Source organism: Maylandia zebra, linkage group LG8, assembly GCF_041146795.1.
Source record: "Maylandia zebra isolate NMK-2024a linkage group LG8, Mzebra_GT3a, whole genome shotgun sequence".
NCBI lineage: Eukaryota > Metazoa > Chordata > Actinopteri > Cichliformes > Cichlidae > Maylandia > Maylandia zebra.
Genome location: NC_135174.1, coordinates 19,125,814 through 19,151,909, shown reverse-complemented (window position 1 = coordinate 19,151,909; position 26,096 = coordinate 19,125,814). Strand labels below are relative to the sequence as shown.

Sequence of the window (26,096 nt, the reverse complement as noted above, 5' to 3'; positions counted from 1 at the left end):
AGAAACATATTTGGAGAAAACCAAACACAGCATATCAGCACAAACACCTCATGTTAAATGTGAAGCACGGCGGTGGAGAGGTCATGATTTGGGCTGTTTCTGTAGCCACAGGACCGGGACACCTTGCAACCATTGATTCAACTATGTATGAACTGTGTATATCAAAATGTTCTCAAGTCAAATATGAGGCCATCAGGTCAGCCACTAAAGCTTGGCCCAAAACATATCATGCAATAGGGCAATGATCCAGAACACAGCAGCAAGTCTCCAAAAGAATGACTAAGAAGGAAAATAATTAAGGTGTTGCAATGTTCAAGTCAAAGTCCAGACCTCAACCTGATTGAAATGCTGTGATGGGAGTTTAAGACAGCTGCAAACCTCAGTGAACTGAAGAACAGTGGGCCAAAAGTCCCTCACAAAGATGTGAGCGACTGATAAAGTCAAATAGAGAATGATTACGTCACGTTATTGCTGCTGAAGGTGGTTGTACAAGCAAATGAATCACGCGGTGCACTTGAGTTTTTCACATGACTATATATCAGGGACAGTCTCAAACCAAACTGCAAATCATAGTGAGAAATCCAAGTTGGCTCTCAGATCACTGAATAAATGTCCTACTCGAGGATCAGGTCTATTAAAGCCCGACTCATAAGTATTTTGAGTGCAAATCAAGTTAAGCCTCAGCCTCGTCCTAGCAAATCTCCAGGAAAAAACACCTGCCTGGATTATCACAACCCTTCAAAATCTACCGCTGGGTTCTGCGACACGCATGTTTTGAAATTAAAAGGGGAACAGTGAAGTACATGGTCAATCATAATTTATTCTTATGCTAAAATGTACAGCATTTTAAGTGACTGACAAAAAGGAGAAAAGTCATAAATACAAGAATGTCATTCTGTCCGATTTGTGTGCACATAGCCAGGTATTTCCCCCCGTTCTTACCAGCAACTCTGTACAGGTAGAAAGATTACAAAAGAGCAATATAAACAAAAACACAAGTACAAGTTGCGTTTTACATGCAATCCATTAGCTTAGTTTGGTCTATTCACAGGATCTATTCTTCTACACTTCGGTAAAATATAAATCCAACATTTTATAAAGATAGAAAACAAATCTACAGATGGAATGAAAACGTAGCTTTAAAGGCATTATGTAAAATATCGACTTTGGACTAAATTTATATTTTCTTTACTGTTATTCATCATTATAATCATTTAGTTCTTTTTTTTTTTAAATTCTGCCACACTTCTGGACATTTCGAAATGTTTTAGAATTTTTCAGGGTAAAAACACTGAGATATGCTTTGTTACTTTGACAGAAATCAGTCTGCTTTATTAAACAGAAAGCTGCCTCAAGGAGATCTGTTACAAAAGACTTCAGAATTATACATACATAGCAATAAAACCTCTCAAACCAAACAGAAAACAAGACTAAGTTTACATATTTTTTTTTTTACATTATTAGAATTAACAAAATATAGTTTTTCATCTTTCTCCCCATAGAGGGAAACCTAGTAAAGGCCAGATATTTTTAAAATGGCTTGCTATTAAGCACAACACTTGTACAGTACTACTCAATGCACTGTCACTAACAGAGACTGAAGCATGCTAGTTGTCACTTTACAAAATAAGTACAATAATTTAAATATACAAAGGCATGAGTATAGTACAAACTAACTGTCAGCACTGTTAGACAGGTACACTGAACAGGTTCAAACAGCCACTATCTCCACCTGTAGCAGGCACGTTAAATGGCTTCATTTGAGGCTGCTACACAAGACCACTGATGAAATCTCTACCTGTGAGCTCTGAACCCGCCTGGTCTAAAGACACATCAGAGACACTAACACTAATTAAATAGATTTTCATCATAATGATGTAAGGCTTCCCATCTGGAGGAACAAAAAATACTTTTCAAACATTAACTTCAAAGTTTACTCACTGATGAAATTTTTTGCATTCTTTCCAAGTGCTGCTGCTTCTGCTGGTTTTTCTAATAAGTCATTAACAATAACAACAAGAAGAAAAAAAAAAAAAAAAAAAAAAAAAAGGAAAAATGAAGACACACACACACACACACACACACACACACACACACACACACACAAAAAGAAATAAAGAAAAAAGGGAAAAGGCCAAATCAGTGCATCTTTTAACAGCAAAATGCACACGAGGAGAAGCAGCTCAGTCCTGCGGACAGTTACCGCCTGATGAAAGGCCCTTTCAGGGACTGCTTGGATATGCCTGTGTCCATGTAGCCATGGTGCCCAGCTGGAGTGTACACCATGTTGCCATGTGGTGGAGCCTGCATGGGCTGCTGGGGGTATGGCTGTGTTCCCATCATGCCCATCTGCATAGAGTACTGGGGTGACTGGTTCATATAGGCATGGTTGCCATGGTAGCCACTGTTCATCATGGGCTGGCTCATGCTGTAGCCGTTCATGGCGTTGAGGGAGGGCATGTTCATGGAGTTGACGTTGTAGGCTGGTGCCGGCATGATGTTCATGCTCATGTTCATGCGTGGCATGGCGGTCAGCGTCCTGGATGGCGCCTGCATGGCGACAGCCTGTGGCGGCCGGGGGTACATCTGCTGCTGGTGGTGCGACAGCGAGGCCGACTTGGAGCGTGCAGAGATGTGATTTTTGGAGGCCATCTGAGGCTGGATCCGCTGCGAGTGCGGGATGCCCATGTTGCGCTGTAGCATCATGGGTGGCGGTGAGCTGAGATTCGGGGACGGGGTCACGGTGGCCTGCACCTGTGGGTTGGGGACTCGATGTGGCGTCTGGGACAAGGATACCAGGCTAGAGTGCTGCGATGATAATGAGGGGGTGTTGGCGTATGATGTGATGGGGTGTGAGGCCGAGTGGTTGAAAGGCAGCGAGTGAGGGTGCTCTATGAATGTGTTGGTAAATTGTTGCAATTTGGCGAGACTAAGGCCAGAGGACTGAGAATAGTGCCCGCTGCCATACTCCCCCTGGTGGTTGATCCTCTCATAGAGGGTAAAGTTTGGGTTGCCAGATTCAGGGATGTCTGCCAGCTGCATGGTGGTGGCGAAATTGGTGGGTATGGCGCACTGAGTCATAGACTGCTGCTGGCTGTGCTGACCGTGCTGATTGTGAAGGCTATGCTGAGCATGCGGATTGTGCTGGCTGAGCTGATTGTGCTGCAGGTGATGATTGTGGTGGTGGCTATGCTGGTTGTGGGGATTGTGTTGAGTGTGCTGGGTAAGCTGATTGTGTGGACCGTGCTGATTGTGTTGGGTGTGCTGATTGTGTGGGCCGTGCCTGCTGTGGGAGGTGTGTTGATTGTGTTGGCTGCGCTGGCTGTGTTGACTGTGCTGGTTGTGCTGGCTGTTGCTCGGAGGCCTCTCAACCACGACGCAGCCCTGCGGTGACTTGACGTTGCAGTGCGGCGGTGAGCTCAGGCTGTTCTGCTGGATCATCCCGCAGCTGCCAGGGTTAACGGCAGCCATTTGTTGGCTCACGGCGCAGCTGCTCTGGGGCAGGCCGCTAGGGGGGATGCTGCCGTATGAGCAGCTGTTCTGGCCCATGGTGGAGTCGTAGCTGCTGGGGTTCTCGTAGTTCTCTGTCGTACTCTCAATGCTGCCCAGATCGCTGAAGCCACTGTCCACCACCTGCTGCGAGTGATCCGACACCGACGGTACATCCATCATGGGACTTGTCTCCATATTATGGAGCGACGGCACTGAGATGGCACTGTGGTCAGGGCTGATCTGCGTGTAGCCACTGTCCAGGATGGAGACAGCTGGGCTGTTAACTGAGCGTACTGATTGGCTGGGATGGGAGTGCGCAGAGGAAAGGGGGCTGCTGTGATCTGACTGAGGACAGTCGTCCAGCGAGGTGATCTGGGGGCTCTGGCTCACATGGGCATACGTTTGCAGGTTCCTGCAGGGCTCCTGGCTCTCCACGCAGTCCTGGAAAACATTCTCCCGCTCGGTCTCCTGCGTCAGGGACTGAACAGCTTGGGCTGTCTCTGAGTCAATCTCTGTGCAGACTGGGGGATCCTCCCTCAGCATGGGATTGAGTATTGGCCTCTCTGCAGGCGGAAGAGGCAGGTGGTGTTCTGGACAAGGACTATGCAAACTCTCTTCCTCTGACTCAGAGTCTGCAGGATTATCAGAGTCTACAGCTGCTTTTGAAGTGACTGCTGCTGCTTCAGGTGCTTCTGATGGTTCTGCCGGCGCACTATCCTGGATGCTTTCTGTAGCAGTAGCTGGTTCCGCTTCACTACAGAGTACTGTAGAAACCTGCTGACTCAACTCAGAGTCATTGTCTTCTTTTGCATCTAAAAAAGTTGGCATGCATTTGGGTAAGTCTTTTGAACTCTCTTCCAGGTCTTCTGTATTATTCTCTGGCCCTGCTGTCTTGCTGTGGCGGTCATCTTCATCATCTGCATCCTGATCCTCTATTTGGGCTCTTTGCTCGCCCTCCTCATTTTCCTCATTCTCATTCTCTAGCGATACAGCACCCTCTGTGCTGTGCACTACATCTTTGGCTGGGGATTTCTGCTCATGTTGGACCTCCTGCTGGTCATCTTCAGGTGGTTCTGGTGAATCAGCTGCATCAACTTGCCTTGGGGACACTGCGCCAGGAGAGGCAGCTGGGGAGCACACCAGAGAAGCTACCGGTGATGCTTCTGGAGAGCTCGACTTGTGGGAGCCATGGTCAGCAGGACTTGGGGGCTCAGAGGGGAACCTGTCCAGCATTATATTGGGACTTGCCGAGCCTCTGCCTGCCTTGCTGCCCTCATCGACATGGACGCCATCCTGGTGCGGCCCATCCTTTGCTTCCTCAGTATGAATGTGGTGCTGCTCTGCCTCCATTGGAGTTTCAGGGGGTGTGTAGAGGTTCAGCTTAAAGCCCATCTTTCTTTCGTTCTTTAGCTTCCATTTAGGAGGTCCACGTTTCACTCCTTTGGGCCAGCCTTTCTTCCGTTTCACTGGACGGGGTTTGCTGGGTCTCTTAGAGAGAAGATCAGCTCCTACAGATCAAAACAATGCAACACTTTACTGGTTTGCCATGACATAGGCATAGAAGTGTAGAGAAATAACATAAGAAATATAAAGTTTAGTTGTTTTTTGGTTTTTTGTAAACAGCAGTCATAGCTCAAGTACCTTCATTCCAGTGTTCGAGATTGTCTTTTTGCACATTTTTCTCCAGCCTTGGGCGACCTCTTCGTCGTTTTATCGGTGCAGCTGGTGTCTTGTCCTTGTGTGCCTCCTCCTCATCTTCTTCATCCATCTCACCGACTCTAAAAGTGCGCTCCAGAAGGGGCATGGGACGCTCATCCTCCGAGTTGTCGAATGGCTCGTTCAGCACCTCTGTCGTCTCTGAGATGGTTTCTGTCGTTACGCTGCTGTTTATCCGCTTTCTTTTACGCCCTCTCTTCTTCAGAACCAGGGTTCTCTGAAATACAAACATGAGAAGAACCAATGAAAACAAACCTCAATCAAAGCAGATTGGTTTTTGTTAATGCTGGAAAGTGGGGCAGTAGTGGATGACCTCCATGATGGTACAGCTTTTAAACCCATACAGGATTCTGTGCTAAATGCAAAATGTTAAAACCACAGCTCAAGACTAAATGTTTGAGCAATGCAGGCTGGTGTGGAAACCCACAAATGAGAAAGGCAGAGTAAGCAGAAACCACAGTCTATATTTTACATTCTCCAGTTGTTTCCCACCGACTGCCTCAGACTGTAACCGCTCTTCCCTCCGAAATCCTTCATAAGAAAAATGCGAAATGAATACAGTAACTAATGCACCAAATAAACCCCATCAACCACTGTCATTCTTTTCTGGTTTCCATAGTGTTTTAGTTGAAAAGGTCTCCCCTGACATCATGCAGCCAGTTGTAATATTATCTCCAGCACAAGGGGGCAGTGCCATATAGACGGAACAGATGTGAGGAGCACAGTGGAGGGCAGTAAATTAACCATGACCACTGACAATAGTACAAGGTTTAGCCTGCACAGTCTCGACACCAGCAGTGAAAACACAATCTATTATCTACAGCTGCAGGCACACAGGGAGGCTCGAGATGACAGGAGGAAGCCACTGAACCCTACACTGAATTCATGAATATTTATCAAACCTTTCCATCTCAACCACAACATGCTCTTTAATGAAGGAAAACATCTAGACATACACTCAATCCCACTTTGTCCTAGAAGCAAACTCCACAGTGGCACACACAAACACTGACAGTCACCTTTCTCTTGGCTGCAAGCATTGCATGGGCTTTTGTCAAGATGGGTGGTGAGCCATCTGAGTCGTCGTCATCGTCGTCAGCTTCCTCATCGCTCACTTCCTCAGTCAGCTGGATGCGCCTGGTCCAGGGCGGTGCGGGCCTTCGTTCGTAGGTCCTGTAGGGAACCTTACAGTGGACCTTCGTGAGAGGTTGCCTACTACTGTGAGTCATCATGTAGCCCTCTCTCTCCTCCTTCTCCCAGCAACTGGCCTGCTCCTTCAGCCGCTCAGCCTGGTAATTAAAAAGACAAGATGCATTATCTCTGGGAAAGGCGCACGCACGGATCCAACATCTGAGCAACGACGCTAATGGGAAAGCAAGAGATTGGAATTAACATCATGACAAATGAATCACTGCAGGTTTCTCCTGATAATAAGAGCAGCGTCATGATTGGATGTCTGCCCGTCATGAAGGAAACGTTCCTGTTAAGCGACCGTGGAAAGATTGCATTTCATGGAATATTCAGTACTATCAATTATGCAGTGAACTGATTTAGAGCAATTTTGCACAACATTAGATGCCTGCTGACAGTGAGAATGCCTTTCCCATTAATGGCCTCTATTTGAACTCCCAAGCTAATCAAACAAACATTTACTAACAGCATTGCAGGCAAGCAGAAACAAATAACTAGTGTTTCTTGAACAAAGGAACCTACATCCATCTCTGCTTCCCTCTCCTCCTCAGACAGGACAGCGTTCAGAGTGGTGGAAGGTGTCCAACGCAGGGCGTCTGGATCCACCTCGATCTGACGTGGGTTCGCCCTGAGCTTCTCCATGTGTCGCTGAATCAGTCGTTCCCTTCTGATCAGCACGATCCTATTTCGCGAAGAGGAAAGCACATTACTCTACATCCATAACAAAAGGTAACAGAGGGTGAAGTGTGGTTAAATACGAGCGTTAAAGTAGCGCTCATTGGGGCAGCAGGTGCTTCGTGTCCTTGGGGGTGCTTAACCTGACTTACTTCTGTCAATATTCGGCGGCATTAATGGATATGCTGTTAAAAATACCCGCTGGCCTGGATAAGTCAGACAGCAGAAGCAGCAGCGGCAGCGCAAGTTGAAGGAGACTGTGGCTCTGAAACTGACCTGCCATCCTGTCTGTCAATCATGCCAAGCTGCTGGAGAGTAGCGGCGATGTCATGTGGACACATCCCAGTGGCCCTGCTTATTCCTTTAACACTGATGTGTTTATCTGGGTGCTTATAAAGGTGCTCCAGTATGACACTTTTCCAATATGCCAGGTAGGATAAGCGACCCAGATCTGACAGCGGCTTCTCTGGGGATCCAGCTTGTCCTTCTTGCCTGGTGAGAAGGTAACCTAAAAAGACACGATTCAAACAAAAACAAAATGCTTTAGTCGAGCTGCAGGCAGCGGCTGGGTTATTTCGGATTGTAATCCAATCCCTGCGCCTCCCCCCTTCCCTCTGTATTCATGTAAAGATGTGACGCCAAACCCTAGTTGGGATTCACCTTCAAATAGTGCAAAAGGGAGAGAAGCTTTCCACTCCTTCAACCTCCGTCAGAAGGTATGACACATGCCAGCAAGGGCAACAAAGGAGGTTGAAAGAGGAAACAAAGCGACAGAGCGAAACAGAGAAGCAGCTGGATGTCATTGCTCACAGGAGACTGCACTTAGGAGAGATAACGCACAAGGAAAAAATACTAATATGGATCTGTGTGTAATTAGTTTTATAGCAGCCCTGTCAAGGGTCATCCATTATGAGCGGCATGAAATTAATTAATGCCTTTTAATGTGCACCCACTACTGAGAACCAAACAAGCTAACCTAATCACAAAACAGGGAACACATAATATTCCAGTAATCATGACAATATTCATTACTAAAGCTAAGAACAGCAGCTTGTGATAAATACACTTAGAGATGAATATTCCAATAAGTTAATTGAAAAAGTCGTTTTTCATTTTGTGTCATTTCACAAGTATATTATCATTAATAAAGCAAAACAAAAGCGCTACTCTGAGACCTGTGAAGTATGATTTGAAAGAGAACGCTTTACACACACTAATGCTCTGCTGTGAGAGCTACCTGAGACAAAGTGTTCCTCTAATACAATCCAATATAACAGAAAATCTTAATCTAAACAACTTCCAGCTCCAAAGCTACATTTTCCAATAAAGCCTTCAAAGAGCTCAGAACTCAGCTGTGTTCAATCTCCCTTAATCCCTGTCTTTGTTATCAGCACACTCTCAATATCACAGATCCTCTCGCATCTCTGTCTCAATGGTTCCCAAAGTGAACAGGAAATCAAATGCTCCATTACCGCCTGCCCACCCCTGCACTCGCTCCTTTTTTTCCTTGTCTTCCACGGTCGGCACGGAGACAACCCTTGAAAAATAATAAAATGCCTATAATGACAAAAAAATGCCTGCCTAAACACAAAAATCCACTCAAGGCAGCAACTGTTTTCATAAGTGGACTGTGGGCTTTAAATATTGTATGTGTTGCATTTACTAGACTTAAAACAAAAAACCAGCATCCACGGCTCATCAGAAGTCAAGGAGAGAGAATTTGGTGTGTGTGTGTGTGTGTCTGTGTGGGGGGGGGGGGCTCTTCAGGCAATGCTTAGGTGAAAACTACTGGCCATCAAATTAATACTGCAGCCAGAATGTTATGTTTCCCACTCCTAATCTTCTGTGATTGCCTAAGCACTGTACATGAATGCTCTTGATTAGACACCCTTGAAAAGCCTTAACAAAATAACAGCACCTTGCCATAAGCTACAAAACTCTGCCTTTAATCTGAAACTGTTTGTAAAGACCAATAATAAAAACCAAGTGTGGTGGTCTAAAAAGGCATTAAGGAACTTACTGAAATCAATAAGGAACCTTCCAAATCCTTGCCTTTGGTACTGAGGCATGATCATTATGCAGGAGACATTGTACTTCTGCTGGCAAAGCTTTTCCTGGGGGAAGGAGAAACAGATCAAGTATGTCAGAGCTCTGCTGAAGCTGGCAATTTACTGCACCTGCCATTGTCCTTGTCTAAAGCTGTGCACATGCACATGCACATCAAATACACAAACCGAGATGTTTCACTAAAAAGTATCGCCGTGTGAGAATTACGGCTGCAACTGACATTTGAATTTTTATAACATTAGATATTCCAAGATGATCAATTTACGGTCATCTAAAACTGAGAAAGCAGAAAATTTCCCCACATTTGAACCACTGTGAGGAAGTTAAATCCACATCACTAAATAGACAAACTACTGTGAGGTCTCAGTATCAGCATTCACAAATGATGTGCGGTATTCCTTCATTTCCCATAAAATCACTCCGTAATTCTTACCTTGGAGAAATAGCCCACAAGATGACAGCCTTTCTCATCATTCTTTGTAAGTATGTAGAAGAGGAAAGGCTCCACATCATAATACAAGGTCTTGTGATCCAGGAAAAGCTTGGCTAACAGGCAGAGGTTTTGGCAGAATAGTTTGCTGACATTTCCATCAACCTAAACACGGAATAAAAAGAGCAAGAGGACACTGTTCAAACAGTTCCCATTCCCCCACCCTCCCAGAGCCCATTCAGTGGGATCTCATGCAGCATACAGTTATTGCTTTATTGCTGTAAAGGGAAGCTGACCTCAAATACGGAGAGGTTGTCCTTTCTGTAGATTTCATTGGCTGGCGGGTGGAACCAGCCACACTTCTTTGTGTGTCTCTGGAGGATGTTTTTGCTTCTCATGTACTTCAGACAGAACTCGCATATATAAAGCTTTTGTAATCTGGTGAAGACAAAAACGAGAGCTGAGGTTTGTACTTCAGCATGAGAGGCTTTATAACAGGACACTGAAATAAACTCGGCACCAGCAACAAAAGAAATTGGCATTATCTGGTGCAAAAAATATTACTTACCTTGAATATTCAGGTGGGTAAGGTGATGAGTACCAGGTCTGGATCTCATACTTCCCAAATTCAATGACAGCGGGGCATCGAACGGAGTCTGTGTTCATCAGTGATGAACGAGATCCGGTTCTCTGTAAAAAGATTTAACAAAGACACACTGATAAATATAGTGACCCAGATAATTCAGCATTACAGTTCCTCGTGTCAAGAACTCTGTCGAGACGAGATTGTGGTTCATGGTTCTCGTGAGAAATGAAAGATACATCTGCCCAAAATCAGTCGCACAAATAAGATAAGCTTTACCATGCTGACACCCCAGTTACCGATTGAGCCAGTGGTTTCCGTTTCTTTTTTTTTTCTTTCAAATGACTATTTTTACTCAGCATTTCTGATGTCTATATGGTTTTCTGAGTCTATAAACAAACTATGTTATATTTGAGCCCTTGATCTTTTTAACCAAAGTTAGTACCTTTTAAATTTGTAAGTATTAGTGAAATAAGCTTTTTTGCTTATTAAGACCCATGCATTCCAGACGTATAGTATATCTATCTGTTTAAATTAAGAGTGAAACTCCAGAGTCATGCTTCAGGGTCTTAGAAAAACAAAATGTTCTGTGGAAAGACAAACAGTTTGACTGAGGCCAAATTGTACCCTCAGTCAAAGATAAACAGTCTGAAGAAGGCGGAGAATTTAACCTATACGAATGTTTTGTTAGCCTGCTCAGTTATGCCCTGCTGCACGGGCCTACAGACCGGACAGTGGTGTTTTACTGTTACAGCCAACACATTTCAAAAGGTGCAGTTTTTAGGGTGAACGTTCTCCAGTTAGCATTGCACAAGTTTCCTTACAGCTCGGAAAGTGAAGGGTAGACAAGTCACTTTCTTCCATGCAAACTATGGGCAACCTGCTAGCAACCAAAACATGCAAGGAGCCTTTGGTGCAGCACCCTCTTTGCAACCGATTTCATATGGACACTGCCAGCAACCTTAATTAATAACTCCCAAACCGGTCAGGAAATACACTTTTCCGGAGGGTCTCTAGGCTTGTATGTCTGAAGTGTTAGTCTAAAAATGCTGACAAATGTTCACCTCCAAGAAGTGCAAAATGACACAAAAAAGTCAAAAAGAAGACTTTCTTTTACATGGGTTATTGTTTCATGTATTCTTGGCTTGTATTTAGCTTTTTTATTGGCAAGAGTTTACCAATTAGGCAATGAACACAATTGGATTAGAAGTTGGCTCCTTTTATATTACAATATACTCAAGAGAGCTGAATAAAACTGACATGACATATTATCACTGAAAGACCTTCTTTGTGTATATAATCCCACTTTGGTTCTCCTTTCAGTTTTCTTGCAAGCACGTAAAATGAGCAAAAGATTTATAGCGTTTTCCTACCTGAGCAGCGAGTTCCTGGATTCGTGTGAAGGTCTCGATGTCCTCCTCTGTGACGTGGTCTCTGGACATGGCCGCAAAGTCTGCCTGGGTCTCCTGCTTCACGTGCAGCTCCCCGTTGTGGCCTGTTAGAGGAACAATAGCGCGACATCAACACATCAGGCGGCACATCAACAGCGCCCCGTTTGAAGCAGCCGTGGAATAATCTCATAAATGCATTCTATGCAAATGTGCTTATACTGTGAGCACTGCTGCTGAGCCTGTCTGAGGCTGTGTCTCAGAGGAATTTCATAATGTATCATCTTTGCATGTTTATATGAAAATCCCTAATGTAATGAAGTGAAACTAAATCACTCTAATTGCGTAACCGCTTTCATGTGCTTAGTCATCCACCAAGACAGTTTCCCATGAATTAAGAAGCAGATGCAGTGAAGGGAGCGAGTGTCGACATGAAAAGCAACTGATGCTGGAAAGCAGGCAGTAATTTTATGAAAGACAGCAACACCATGACTTAACCACCAAAACAAAAACCCATTACAAGTGGAAGTGATGCATCATTAACATATTTATGGAAATGTGCTGGAGGAGTAACGAGTGTTTGTGCGGGATATTGTTTAGAACTTCTTGAAACATACATCCGTTTGGTTTTTTTCCCCCTACATGTCTTTCTTTTTTTTTTAAGCTGTGACTTCACTCCTGAAGACAGTGAAATGTAAGGGTTACTGCACTTAGGCCATAATCATCATGTCAGCTCTGAGTCAGCTTGGGTGGGTGAATCACTGGTTCGTAATGACCGCTGGAAGTGAGGTTGAGAGGAGACAGTGATTTCAAGAGTGAGGGTGGGATGAGGAAGAGGGCGATGGGACTACAGTCTCTACTAGGTAGTGATCACAATGGGCGCACTACTGCAGACGGTCGAAGACAGAGCAAGGAGCAACATGAGGGAGTTAGTGGGCCATGCACTATGACAAAAGCCAACGGGCGAGAGGATGGAAGCCACGTATACTCCGCAGTCAAGTCAAAACGCAACGAAATTGTGTTAATAAACTAAAAGAATTTAAATTAGGAGGAAGATTAGTAGTCTGTTAGAGTGCTGAGGGTGCCTTCTCAAAGAAAAGATAAGCTCTAGTCTGGAAAAAAATAACTGCGAGTGTCAAGCTTTTAAAAAATGAAAGTAAAAAATAAAGAAGAAGCTTAGAGGTGTGGAGACGCAGGTCTTGGTTGGAATTTCGAGCCTTGCTTACCATGATTATTCTCAGGCTTAATTCTTCCGTCAGTCAAGTCTCCCTTTCCTGGTGAGAGGGCTCCCTTCTGAGGGCTCCCTTTATACCTCAGCCTGCCTAGTGTCCTGCGCTTTTTAAAGAAAGGGTTACGTTTGAAATGACTGACCATCTTAAACGGGTGTCCTCTGGGTCGGCCTGGCCCAGCAGTTGTGGAGTCTAACCTATTTTTATTAAACTCGCTCTTTCCAAGGCGCTGGGGCCCCGTTTTGGACGTATGGGGGGAGTACTGCTTATGGGGCAGGGGCTTAGGTGGCGCATAGGAAGGTAGTCGCTTTTTCCGTGACTGTCCCTGAGTAGTAAAAATGTGAGAGAGTCCGTCAAAAAGTCCCTTAAGTTGGCTGCTATTGCAGAGACTACTCAGGGAAGGAACACTAGACTGGCTGGAAGAGCTCTGGGGAGAGTTAGCAGAAGTGGAGCTGCTGGACACCTGCGAGGGGGGGCTAAGTCCGGGCAATGTGGAAGCAGGAGGAAGTGCAGAGGATGAGGGGGTTATCTTTTGAGAGGCATCAGCAGCAAAGGCAAACAGCTCTGGTGGCTTGGACAGTTTGGGTGGACCCTTTTCTCTAGAGCTTAACTGTTTGGCGGGCGACTCTATGGCTACAGCTCGCATGTGACGGCCCACGGGGGAAGGAGTAAAGAATTTCGAAAGCCCATCGATAAGCCCTTTAATTTTCTTGTTAACAGTGAGTGTAGCTGGGGTGGAGGTGGGCGTGAGGAGGGGAGTGGTGGAGGGAGTGGAAGTGGTGAATTGGGTGGCGTCGACCGCACAACAAGGGTCTGCAACAGCAAATCTGTCTCGGGCGTCCTTCACAGATGCAGCATGACCAGATGAAGGTGTGGAACAGACGGTAATCTTTTGACCCCTACCAGGTGACCCCCTTCCTCCCAGTGCTACCATGGAGCCGTCACCACTGGTTACAGACCTGCCGGGACAAGAACAGCAAAGTAAATGTAGATCTCACTGCTGACACATGAATGTAACCAAAAACATCAACTCAGACGTGTAATTATGTCATTAACGTTTTGAGGCACAAATCATTCTCAGAAATGTAATGTCGTTAACAGTAATATTTATACAAAGCCTAAAGTCTTGCTTCATATTTCCTGTTCAGAGTTATCTGCGAGATTCTTAGTTAGACACAATAATTTTTGTTTTCTCTACCCTGACACCAGGAGCTCATATTCCCAGGCACAGGATGAATAAAATGCTCACAGCATGATGTAAGTTGTGGACATCTATTCATTTTCACACATAAAAATGTCTGTTTATATAATTATAACCTGTATAACCATCTATATAATTTAACTGTTACTGTTGTTGCTGTAACATACAGCAGAAATGCCCCCACGCGGCATCAATAAAGGGCATTCAAACTATTATTAGCACTGCTACTGACTGAAAATAGCATTTAAATAGAAATATTGTAATGATAGAGGGGCTGCACAAATCATCTTACATTCACTTTTTTAAACATTTTTATATCAAGATATATTTTCAAATCAAGATATAAAATACATCTGCACATCTTGCCTGAATACACAAGAGAGTGAAAATACTAAACCTTCTGTAGTTTTAAGGGGCTTGCTACAGCCCAGAGCGAACACACCGTCCAGCTATAGACTGTTTAAAAAGATGGAAGTAGCCACACACATGTCAGCCATCACTGTGAGCAGACGCTCATAGGGGAAGTGAGCCATCAGTTCTAAGGTAGCCCTACCTTAAAGCATACTCAGGTTTGTTCTCCTTTTTGACACTAATCACGAGCATTATTTACAAAAATAACTTCAACTATGTTGTACTTAGTATGACAGAAACCACAAATTCATTAGGAAAGTGGTTCCAGAGGTCACAGAACAAGGGTGCAGAAAGGTCATTTTTGAGTAGATGAGTCTCCTCCCGCTGGCTATTAGAAAAACAAGACTTGGTAGCAACGACCATCTTTTATAAAGGCTATATATATATATATATATATATAAAGTCTACGGATCTCCTTTATCCAATAACAACACTTAAGTGCTGTTTACACGTGAATTTACCAATATTAATTCTATGTAATGCATAGAAGTGATCTGTATTTGTTTTCCATTTTTGGGTGTTCTTATTCTCTGTGGAGGCTAAATGTATTATAGCTTATGTTTAAATTTATAGTTAATCAGGTCAGGAACTTAAACCAGAGTCAAGCTATAAACTGTAATGCATGCATGTTTGCAAAGGACCATGGATCGTTTACTATAAAAATGGCAATTTGACTTCTCTACAGAAATGTTGCCATGTATTGAGATCTTACCAGCAGATGCACTATTATTACACCAAACAATTAACCTTGAGTATAATGTAACTGCTGTTAGTTAGATTACAGCACACTTACATTCTTTGTTTGAGCTTATTTCTGGGCCTTCCGATTGGCTTTGCATATCGACGTTTGATCTGATCGGCTTTCTTGTGCAGCAGTTTCTTCCCGTTCTCCTTCGGCCTGCAGACTTGGCAGATCCAGGTTCCTGGAGGGTGTCCAAACAGAGAGAGTACCGTTTGGGTGGGTTCATCAATTCAGAGGACATACAGTACATTCATTTGAAACATTTCCTTTAATAGGAAGAGCTGGCGAGATTCCCACCAGCTCACAATGACAATCAATTACTCAGCACAAAGCGAAAATCCATAAGAAAAACATTGGGTCAGTTCTCCGTTTGGAAAAATAGACTTTGCGTCAGCTTGTTGAGCTCAGCTATGTGACTCGTATGAATTGCCTGCCAAATATCCTACTACAGTACGTGCACCATCATTACAAGCCTCAATGTAGGGTCAGTACTGTAATCCAGAGATAGCAAATCTCCCCAGGGAAGCTGGAATAATTTGATATGCATGCAAAGCTCCTAATAAGCCACCGCTGCTTCTCTGTGTGCTGAGTGACAGCCCCAAACGGCCTTCTGTGAAGAAAAGGCTTTGAATTGACAGCAGAGGGGGGAAAACAGAGAAGCCAGACAGTATAAACACCTCACCTTTTGGCATTCTTGAAAGCGGCGGATCGCAGCATTCCATGTGAAAGCCCCGATCACATGAATCGCAGAACAGCATCTCATCCTGAAAGGGAACAGCAGGCATGTGTAAAGGATGTCCCAGTTGCATACATGTAACACCCCCGTCATTTAAAGTCTTTCTTTTTTTGAAAAATAAGCCCAATTGTGCACAAGAGAGGCTTTACAAATCTCAACAAATCCTCAGGGATGCACAAAATGGGATCTACCTTCAAGCCAACAACACTGAAAATGGTGTGTGTTAAGATGCATGTGTAATACTCACAGCGTTTTTCCCCTGTATTCGACAGGAGCTGCAGGTTTTGCATTCAATACACTGCCACCGTAATCTCTTCACATTTGAGGTTAATTCAGTGGAAAACTTCAGACATGATGGATGTCCTTTAGGAGCAATAAAAAATGCATATTAGCACAGGACATTTTACCACCGCTGGCGCTGTCACCGAGCCAGAGACAAGGTTTTTCATTTGTCAACACAGTCAGGTTAAACATTAACATATTACATCACTAAAAAACAATGCTGGGCCTGTGCCTGTATGTCCACAACACTTTTCCTCCTGGCACAAGTTGTGTCTAAAAACAGTATGATCAAACATCTGAGCCACTAATTACAGATAATTTGATCTTAATGAGGCAGAAACAGTAGCAGCACTCATTCTAATGGAAGCTGATCCATGAAAGTCATGTAAAAGCTTGCCTCTTCTCTCACCCGGCTCCCTCTCATGGTTGTAAAACAGCTGTTTTACAGTGAGAGCACAATTTGTGTACACTACGAGTGGTTAATGAAAACCACCTCGACGCTACTTAGTCAAATTTGAGCTATAAAAATGTCACCAGGAGAACAATTCCTTACGGCATTTAAAATAATTGTTCAAACATAAATGACTCCTAGGCAGAGGTAATTTTATGGGGGGTTAGCAGTTTTGTCTGGAACAAAAGAACACTAAAGGAAATGCCAACAATCTGCAGCGGGGAAAGGTTGATCTTTGATCTGCTATAACTGGAGTGGCTCTATAAAATAATTTGAAGTGAGCGAAAATGACTTGGGTGATTTCAGATTGTAATGGTCACTTGGAGCATCTGCCCTTCTGAGGCTTGCAAGTAATTTGGATCCCTCCAGCCACTCAATTTGCAGATTGTTCTTCCAATAAATCCCTTAAAGGGACGAGAAAAATATGGTGAAAGAATATGAAATCTGCCTAACCGATGCAGAAAACTGCTACCGCCAAGGTTGGATGACTTGAATATATACTGAACACTGTGAGATGACAGAAATTTGTTGGCATTTCTTTAATACTGCTGATGTAATTAGTTTATATCAGGCAATGTGTCTGCTTAATGCCCCACTCTACCCCCGAATAATCTATTTATGTCTATATATTCACACTCTTGGAGCGTGACTTCTACCCATTAGGTTTTGACTGCTCAACAGTTGTTCTGTGTATCAGGTACAACATGGTAGGAGGGTTAGCCCTTTAAAGCTGAGTACACAGTGTGTGTGTGTCTTTTTTTATTGATCTTGTACAATGTGTTAACTTGCTTTACACATTTTAATTGGCCTTCCTCCACGGCCAGAACCTGCTCGCACGCTATGGGTCAATCAACCTGCCACAATGTAAAAGCTCACTGTAAGCGCAAACACCCAGGTAATAAAGTTTATTCAAATAGGATTGGCTGTGTATTCAGTGTTGACAAGAAAGAAGGAGAAAGAGTCACTCACACACACAGACAGAAAGTGGTAATTCTGCACTATTCTGCAGCCAAAACTGACACCGCTGCCTTTAAATGGTAAATTTAGGTCAAGTAGGATTTATTATACTTGAGAAATAAACAAGTTAATGTATCACAAAGGAGCGTTACTGAAAAGAAGATGTTTATGTTTTTGTTGGGATACTGATAATATGCCAAAATAATGCAAGAACATGTTTTTGAAAACATCGAGCACTACTGAGTCGTGATACGAAAACACAGGCACATACTAAACTGTGAATTTTAACACCATTAAATGTGCAAAATGTTTGACTGATGATAGAAATCTAGCTTAGTTTGCACAACATTTCAAACACAACATTTCATACATATAGCATAAATATGACATCATGTTATACGCCAGTGCAGAGATTTTAACCACATTTCTGACCTATGTCCACATATACGCTGACACTGTTGCTTCTGAGCTAACATACCAGCAGTTTAGTCTTGTTTACAGTATGTTATGGCTCGTGGGAACATGCAGTAAAGTGAAGCGTTACACAAGGTGACTTACCACTGCTCCCACAGTCTGCACAGGACAGCAGCTCTTCTGGCTGCTTGTCCCGATTTGACTCTTTCGTTCCGAGACAGAAACTGCATATTGGGATGGGGTCGACCCGGAGCTGGTGTGGGAACACAAGCAAAGACAAACTGATTAAGGGACAGAATGACAGACTGTGTGTGCAGCGCTGAAATCTTTGATCCAGATTTTGAGATAACTATTCATGTATTGCTGGTTAACATGAAAAGTGCGGATTCAATGAAACTCCCATGAAAATATCAGCGGGAAGAAGCAGCTTAGAGAATGGGAAAAAAATAAAAGAGTGGAGTTCTCACAGACTAGAAATGAATAATAAATGAATCTTATCCTCAGAGATATGCTGCATCTGAGATCCACCTCTTTTATCCATTACATCTGAATGGGTAAGTGATCTTAGTAATCATAGTTTAAGGGCTTAATCCAATTCTTAAAGCTTGCACTCCAGTCTGAAAGGATTAACCAGCATGTAATCAAATTACCTCAATAATAAAACATGCTCTCATTGTTACTGCCATGATCCACAGTAAATGTTGCAAGTCTCAGAACAAACGCTCATTTAAGGGCTTACGGTTAAGTTCAGAAGAAGTAAAATATGAGCTCAAGGTTTAAGAGGATTTCCCCATTGATCACTCAGAATGAAGAGAGGCCGACTTCAGAGAGAGCGCGAGAGCTGGGAAGACTTTGTGTCATTACTTCATACAAAGCCAGTCAAAGTCTAATGAATCTTAGGCTGAAATCAAGACCAGACTTAACTGAGATGGCTGCAGTATGGCTTTCACAAGTCTCCCTTTAAATGTGAGATCATACATAAAAGCCTCTTACAGAAGCAACAAACAAACTGCGGTTTCCTTCTCAGCTCGAGAGGAAGTTCTTAACGGAAAATAACACTCGCAGGGTGTGACCGTAAATAACCCACCTCATCATCAGTTTACACACTAAGGCCTCACCAATTGACTGGAGCCTTGGAGGGCCCTCTAGGGATGGCCATAATTAGTTCCTGGTTTCTATGACGCAGATCATCATCCTGACCATAACCCAATTTGCATCTTTCAAATTTCTGCTGGCACTGACCTCCCTCTGACCCTCATTTGAATCGGGGGAGGTGTTGTTTTTCCTTTTCCATTCGTCAACAAAACACAAAAACAGCAGCATCCCTTCAACCCGTCACTCCACTCCAAATGAACCCCAGAGGGAAAGTGAAGCAAGGATGCAATGGCAATCTGGTCATTGTTCCTGGCTGTATCAATTACTTGCTACGGCGAGGGGAAGCAGTTTACTGCCACATCAATGATTACTCTATTTTCCAACCTGCCAGGTCAATATTTGAAAGCGGGCTGGCATTAGAAGCAGACTGCTGCTCACACAGCTGTGATTATGGACATAAAACCACAAAAAAATCTATGTGATGAGCTTTGTGATGACTCTACACCTGTATGATTTAACACTGTGGCTCGGAGGTAACTGGTGATTTTTGATATATGTGATGATAACTCACAATAAAACACATCTCACCCAGACAAAAGGCAGCAAGTTCAAGAAGGGCAGACAACATTGCCTTCACAGTCCAAATGCACATAATGATCTCAATGATTTTTGTACGCAAAAGGGACAAAATAACAATAAGATCAACAAACAATCAGGAGCAGAGTCACAGAGGGTGGATAACCTTATATGCTGTTCAAACCTTCTGCTTCTGACGGGCAACCAATCAGAAAAAAGCTGGTGTGAAGGGGGCAAAAGACAGATAGAAAATGGCTTATTAGAGTCGATATAATATAAATAAAGATTATTATCAACGCATAAACAACGCAAAACTACTGTAGTACAGTCCAAGAATTAAAATATAGAGCTGAAATTACCATTACAGGTCACCTATAAGAACAAAATGTTATAATGAATATCTCTGGTGTAAAGGCAAAAGCTGAATTTTTAGAACTTGTTGTGGACGTTTTGCTTAATTTTCTGTCATTTCCAAAATGTTGTTGCTTTTAAAGCCCTGTGTTTTGTTAACTCAACTGTGCAAAATCTGCCAGCTAAGGCTTCATCAAAGTTGAATTGAGACTTGCTTCAAGCAGACAAAAGGGGAAAAACATTAGCAGTCGTCCTTGATCACCGATCAACAAAGTCTGTATTATCACTGCTAACAGATGCAGACAACAGGATTTGAGAACAGAGCCTTGGTGTTAGGAATACTTTGGGTTATGCCTTGTTGTTTAGGTACACGAAGTGCACTGTGTGACACTTTCATTATAGGTTAACAGACAACTATAAATATGATTTCCGCTAAAGCGATAAAGACTGATAATGACAGTGCTAATGTGCAACCTGTGTACGCCGCTGATGAAATGCTCCAAGCACAGTGATGTGAAGTTGTTTAAAATAATAAGTCTTAATAAGGCTCCATAACACAGTCTCCACTGACTCAGCTATGAAGGCTGGATTAATTTCCATTAGGAATATTCTTGTGTCTGGTGATTAAAAACCAATAGCAATTTGAAATCTGTACAAGAGAAAAATGCAAAATAAAGAAAGAAAGAAAGAAACGCAGCTGAAGAGATGCTGATGATTTACTTGGGGATTCTAAATTAAGTACATTACAGGAAATTATGCTGCTTCAAAAGAGCAGGCTGTCCTGAGTGAGGGGGTGGGGTCCTATTAGAACAGTGCTGGTAGAGAGAAAGAGAGAGAGAGCTCAAGTGGTTGCATAACACAGCAGGAAAAAAACTCTCATTCCTTGCCTTTGTTCCTGCCAGAGTCTCTTCAGAATCTAATAAACTCTAAACCAAGACTGCTCTTTTTTACCTCAAAGTATCTCTTATTCTCAGCACACACACTCAACTACTGAGCAGGCAGAGCTGTCTCATCCTTTGAAGTGAACAGCAAACCTGGACCCGGCGAGGTGATGTCATCAGGCCGCGAGCAATAGGTTGAAATGTTCCAAATGGAAAACAGCAGGCCTTCCTCAGCTATGAGAACCACTGCAGGACACTGTGTCTCTAAACACTTCTCAGTTTCACTTTTGGCCTCACCACAGACACAGTCACAGTTGTGGCTGCAGTATCAAGGTGTCGCTTCCTGATTATTCACTGTGAAACTGGTGAAGAGCAGAGTGACATCTCTATAGCCTGATGCTGCTTGCTACTTCAGCTGCATAACTTGTGCATAAACTAGACCGCATTTCATCTTGATAAGCCTCAACACATGATATGCAAAAAGCCTTGACAACACACTAACTAGATGACTACACACTGCACTTTAGGTCACGCAGTGAAAACCATTTTCCATCAAGCACTCTTCCCACTCTTTGACAGTGTCTTAAAATTGCAAAGCAAGAACAAAAGTGCTGTCATCTTGCAGACATTTGTCAGCAGCGTGTGTTATTGTTAAACACCAGTAACAAAGACACAATCTCTGCAAACTATAAACCACCCTGTGGATGTCGAAAGTTTGTTTATATGGTGTTATTTCCTCTCTGGGGCATCTCAGTTTGCACCAAGTTCATAACAGCTGCATGCAGTCGGGAGAATATTCAGTCTTACTTTCTCAACACATGCTCATTCACGTGCAAATTACCAATAATCTATCATAATTTTGTTCACCAACTCACAAGAACGCCAGCCACATCCTTTAAGGTCATTAGGCTAGAGTTACATAACCTGTGGGAAGCCTACAGCAGACTGCCTACCACACAGTCAGCATGACTTTCTGATTATCCAAGCTCTCTTATTATGGAGACCAACAGCAACACAATCCCAAAGGGACGCACTCTAGATGGCGTTGTTTCAGACCTGCCCAGCTTTAAGTCCCAAAGATTAAGACAACAATCATAAAAGTCCTACTCTTAAGTGGCCTGAACTTTCAACCTTCCCAACTGCTGAAGGTTTCAAATAAATGCCACTGCTGAAGAACCCAAAAAAAGCTGTGGCACATGTCAGAGCTTGACAAGAAGATCAAAAACAATAAGACATCAACAACAGCAGGAATATGTTTCTACTTTTAGGAATGTCTCCTTTTGGGTTAACAGCAGCATTAGGCAAAGAAAAGCTCAGAATGACACATGAATCAACACGACTGAAGTAAGATCAAGAAGGAGTAACAATGCAGAGGCCGAGGAGTGTGTACCTGGTCTCGCTCGTGGGGGAGGAGTGTCACAGATGACAGGACCAAGGTGGAAGCACTTGGACACCTGGAGCTCCTTCCCTCTACGCTTCCATGGCTGAGCTTATACCTCGGACCATTTTTTGACAACCTGCCAGTGTTAACTGCTCGCTTAGCAGCCAGCCGCAACCTCTGCCGGAAAGCGGGGTTATCAACAATGTCTGAGAGGTCATCCTGGTTCCTCAGATACCTCTCGATGTTCTTTAGCGAGGAGCCATGGGTATCATCCAGGCCTTCGATGGCCCTCCTAAGCATTTTATTCCAATCAATATGGCGCAGATCGCTCGAATTCCATATAGATTCCTTCGATGGCACAGGTGCATTTGCAGGCAAGATTGATCCAACTCTTCCGGGATGTCCTGGGTCCTTGTAGGAGGCGCTTCCTTTATTTGTAACCTTGAGGATAGAGCCATCGTGAACACTTAATTCCAACTGCTCAAGGACGGTCTTCTTGTCCAGTCCATGTGACGTTGCCACCGCATGGCAAATTCTCTCCTCTGAGGGCCTCTGCTTTTGCCTTTTGATTTTCTGTATTGCTTCAAGAATCCACTCAGTGTAAAGAGGGTTTGCAAGTTTTACCATGGTTGAACAATTAGCCTCACAAAAATGAGATCCATAAAGATTCCCCCTTTCTGCTGCTGAAAACTGGGTACATCCACATCCTTAGTAAGATCAAGAAGTTATGTTCCACAACCGCATCCGCTCACTATTTCTTCTCAATCCTGGGTATCTCACATTGAACTTCAACAAAAGTTGGCACTAGTAAATTCCACAATGGTAGTCACCAGCTGACCAGGAGCTGAGTTTATTAAAATTCCAGATTAAATCTAAAAGAAAAACAGAAAAAAGAAAAAACAACAAATAGTCAGATCACCTTTTATTTCTCCTTATTCACATTCTGTAAACTATCTGATGGCACATCGGGTATGAAAGCTAAGCCAGAGGAATGCAGGACTTTTTAAGATGTGCTAAAACATGAGAAACAGATGGATAAAAACAGATGCAGGCGCTGTCATGGCTGCTAAAGAAATCAGAGTGACTTAATCCATAGTCTGACACTATAATCCACACACCAAACCAGATGTCCATTTCAAAAGAGACTCTTTTTTTCCCTTCTTCTAAAAGTAGTAAGTTTTCACACTATGACAGGCAGCTAGAAACTTCTACCGACTTCTGGGAAAGTGTACACAGTCACCTCGAAAGAAACACATTTTCGGTTTCAGAGTCCCTTTCGCATTTGGAAAAAAACAGAGGCAACCTTAGGAGTTAACATTTATTTCTGCTGCACGTAAATATCACACACAAACTGGCTAAAAACACACATATTACAGTCAAAAAGAGGAAATCATACGTAAAAGTTTAACCGTTAGTTGTCCGCACGAGACTTTTTTTGACAGCTCCACGTCCGCGGCGACGAAACTGATCAGCGCGAGCTTTAATGACACACGTAATAATCAATGCTCACTTCCTGACAGCTGCTGACAGGCGCTTCGGGGCACGTCCGCAGTCGCCACCGAGCCGTTTGACGACGGAAGAAAGCGGTGGTAAGACAAAAAAAACTACGTTAACACACCGAAGAGTTTGCGCTCCGCCGAGTTGAGCAGATAAATGACAGCGTTGCCAGCATTACTGATGTCACCTAAACAGTCGCCATTTTGTTACAATGTTGTAGTTTACATGAATCCGACATGACGCTGATTACAATCCAATGGAGTCTCATTAAAGCTTACCTACACTAATGTGCCCTCCCTAGCAACTTCAATATTGGCTGTAAAGACAAGATCCGATTTCTGGTTTGATAAAGCACATGTCAATCTTTATGTATGAGCTCACTCTAAGAGGCACGGCACTGGCTGTATGATCTGTCACTTCACTCAATTGACCCGCCTCTTAAGGTGCCTACAGTGACGAATTGATATCATTCACCTCCAGCACGCGTTACATCTGAACTTGCGGCTCCATACGTAGCGAAGGGTTATTATTAAGTTATAAATACACTATATCAGGCATTAAATAGTAAGTTGCAATTAAATGAGACGAATATTTAACCTCATTTACAAAGCGTTTAACACCGGCCCACCTTTACTCCGATTCCCTCCTTGAAACAGTTGGTTACACTTGAAAGTGATTTGGATCGTTTTAGACTTTAATTGGCTGTTTGTTAAATCTATCATTTGTTTGCATAAAACCTGCAAAGGCCCTCACTACTGGTTTAAAGTGGCACACATATCTCTATTTATTTATTTATTTATTTTTAAATAATTCCAGGTAGCATATGCAAGACTCCTGCAGGCATAAATGCATGCTATCGCCTTCTCCCCTCCTCCGTCCCTGCCTCCTTCTCTCTTTATCTTCCTCCCCTTTTTTATAATTTCCCCGAGAGGAGCCGTCATTCTCCCGATATTTAACATTTAAACTATTAAATTGAGAGGGGGGAAGATAAATATATATTCCGTTACGCGTTATGTTAAAAAAAAAAAAGTAGGTTTTGCGCTCGCTCCACATCCGCCAGCAAAATTATATTAACGTCCCGTGTTGCGCCGTGCAACGATGGCATGACCTCTTTATCACCATTAACTATCAAATATCTCCAATGAGGACAAATAGTGAGCCCTGGAGGCGGGAGAGAGGGATGTGAGGGGGGAGTAAAGATGTTCAGTAGGGAATACAAGTTAACACGGCTGCCGGGAGAGTGGCTCCTTCATCACCGCTTCTCAATTATGTATCGCTAGTTCTTTCGCTTCAAGTAGTGCTCCCCATCTCTCAGCTTCACCTCACATTTCACACCTAAGCTATACACATATATATATTAGAAATGATACACAAGCCTCCTTTTTGATTTTTCGCAGTATTTTTCTTTCTCCACCCCCCCTTACACACTCACCACCACCACTGTTAAGATGTTATAGGCTGCACAGAACCGATCTCTAATCAGACGCCGCCGTGGGCGAGAAGGCACAACAAATTAACGGCAAGTTTCATGCAAGGATGAACATATAACTAGTAGGAAAGAGGTAAAAAAAGAAAAGAAAGAGGGAGCGAGAGAGGGAGAGCGTGAGGGAGAGAGGGAGAGAGAGAGGGCACAGGCTACCGTAAATATTTGCTGGTAGTTTTACCTCTTCAAGTTTTTCCCCCCCTCGGATAGTCCTCTTCATTATCGGGGAAAACGTCGAAGGATAAAATGCGACGCGACATATCCGAGCGATTTTGCGGGATTTGATGTCCTGAAACGAAGGCTGAAAAGCTTGCGCCGAGACATGGAGAGGACCTGATAACAACTAATTGAAAGGTTAATCTACATAGCAGCCTGTGACAAAGTGGTACCCTCCCCCTTCTTCTTCTTCCACTGTAGACATCCCTACTTCAGTGTAGTGGAGCGGACCGTCGCCCCTTTAGTGCGCTCCTACAATGATATTGTCAATTTCACTTTTTTTTTTCCTCCCCTCTCACCACCACCACCTCACCATCAACACGTCCAGCGATGAGCCAAGAGGAACATTTTTACACTTCCATGTTTTTTTTTGTTTTGTTTGTGTGTGTGTGTGTGTGTGTGTGTGTGTGTGTGTGTGTGTGTGTGTGTGTGTGTATTAGCCACGACTTGCTACGTGACATTTTGATGTCGTAACAGCCCCATTAACGCCAGCACCTCGTGGGCATTTAAAACTTCCAGTTGATGCGCTCTGATGTGGCTCATTTCAACACAAACACATAAATCCAGACTTTTTTTTATTATCATTATTCTAAATATACATATATACATATTACACATTTCTTGCATTGGCCAATACTATCCAGCGCCGCA

At 43.4% G+C, this 26,096-nt stretch overlaps 1 protein-coding gene across 6 annotated transcripts; it reads right to left on the bottom strand.

Annotated features, from left to right (window-relative positions):
• Positions 1 to 800: 800 nt before the first annotated feature.
• On the bottom strand, positions 801 to 25,696 carry kat6b (K(lysine) acetyltransferase 6B). Of its 6 annotated transcripts, none has more exons than XM_076887551.1 (17): positions 25,411 to 25,696; positions 22,259 to 23,121; positions 18,110 to 18,218; positions 16,109 to 16,224; positions 15,808 to 15,889; positions 15,177 to 15,306; positions 12,769 to 13,730; positions 11,528 to 11,649; positions 10,140 to 10,261; positions 9,868 to 10,009; positions 9,575 to 9,736; positions 9,095 to 9,188; positions 7,351 to 7,582; positions 6,922 to 7,081; positions 6,228 to 6,497; positions 5,134 to 5,425; positions 801 to 5,000 (listed from the first exon to the last, which is right to left on the bottom strand). In XM_076887551.1, exons 2-17 carry the CDS (start codon positions 22,874 to 22,876, stop codon positions 2,200 to 2,202), a joined length of 6,414 nt encoding a protein of 2,137 aa, XP_076743666.1. In that variant the 5' UTR covers positions 22,877 to 23,121; positions 25,411 to 25,696; the 3' UTR covers positions 801 to 2,199. The 6 variants fall into 6 exon arrangements, with proteins under 6 accessions (XP_076743666.1, XP_076743670.1, XP_004561338.3 ...); XM_076887555.1 differs by having other exon boundaries at positions 13,675 to 13,730; positions 25,411 to 25,694; XM_004561281.6 differs by lacking the exon at positions 25,411 to 25,696 and adding an exon at positions 23,868 to 24,011.
• Between the last annotated feature and the right edge of the window lie 400 nt (positions 25,697 to 26,096).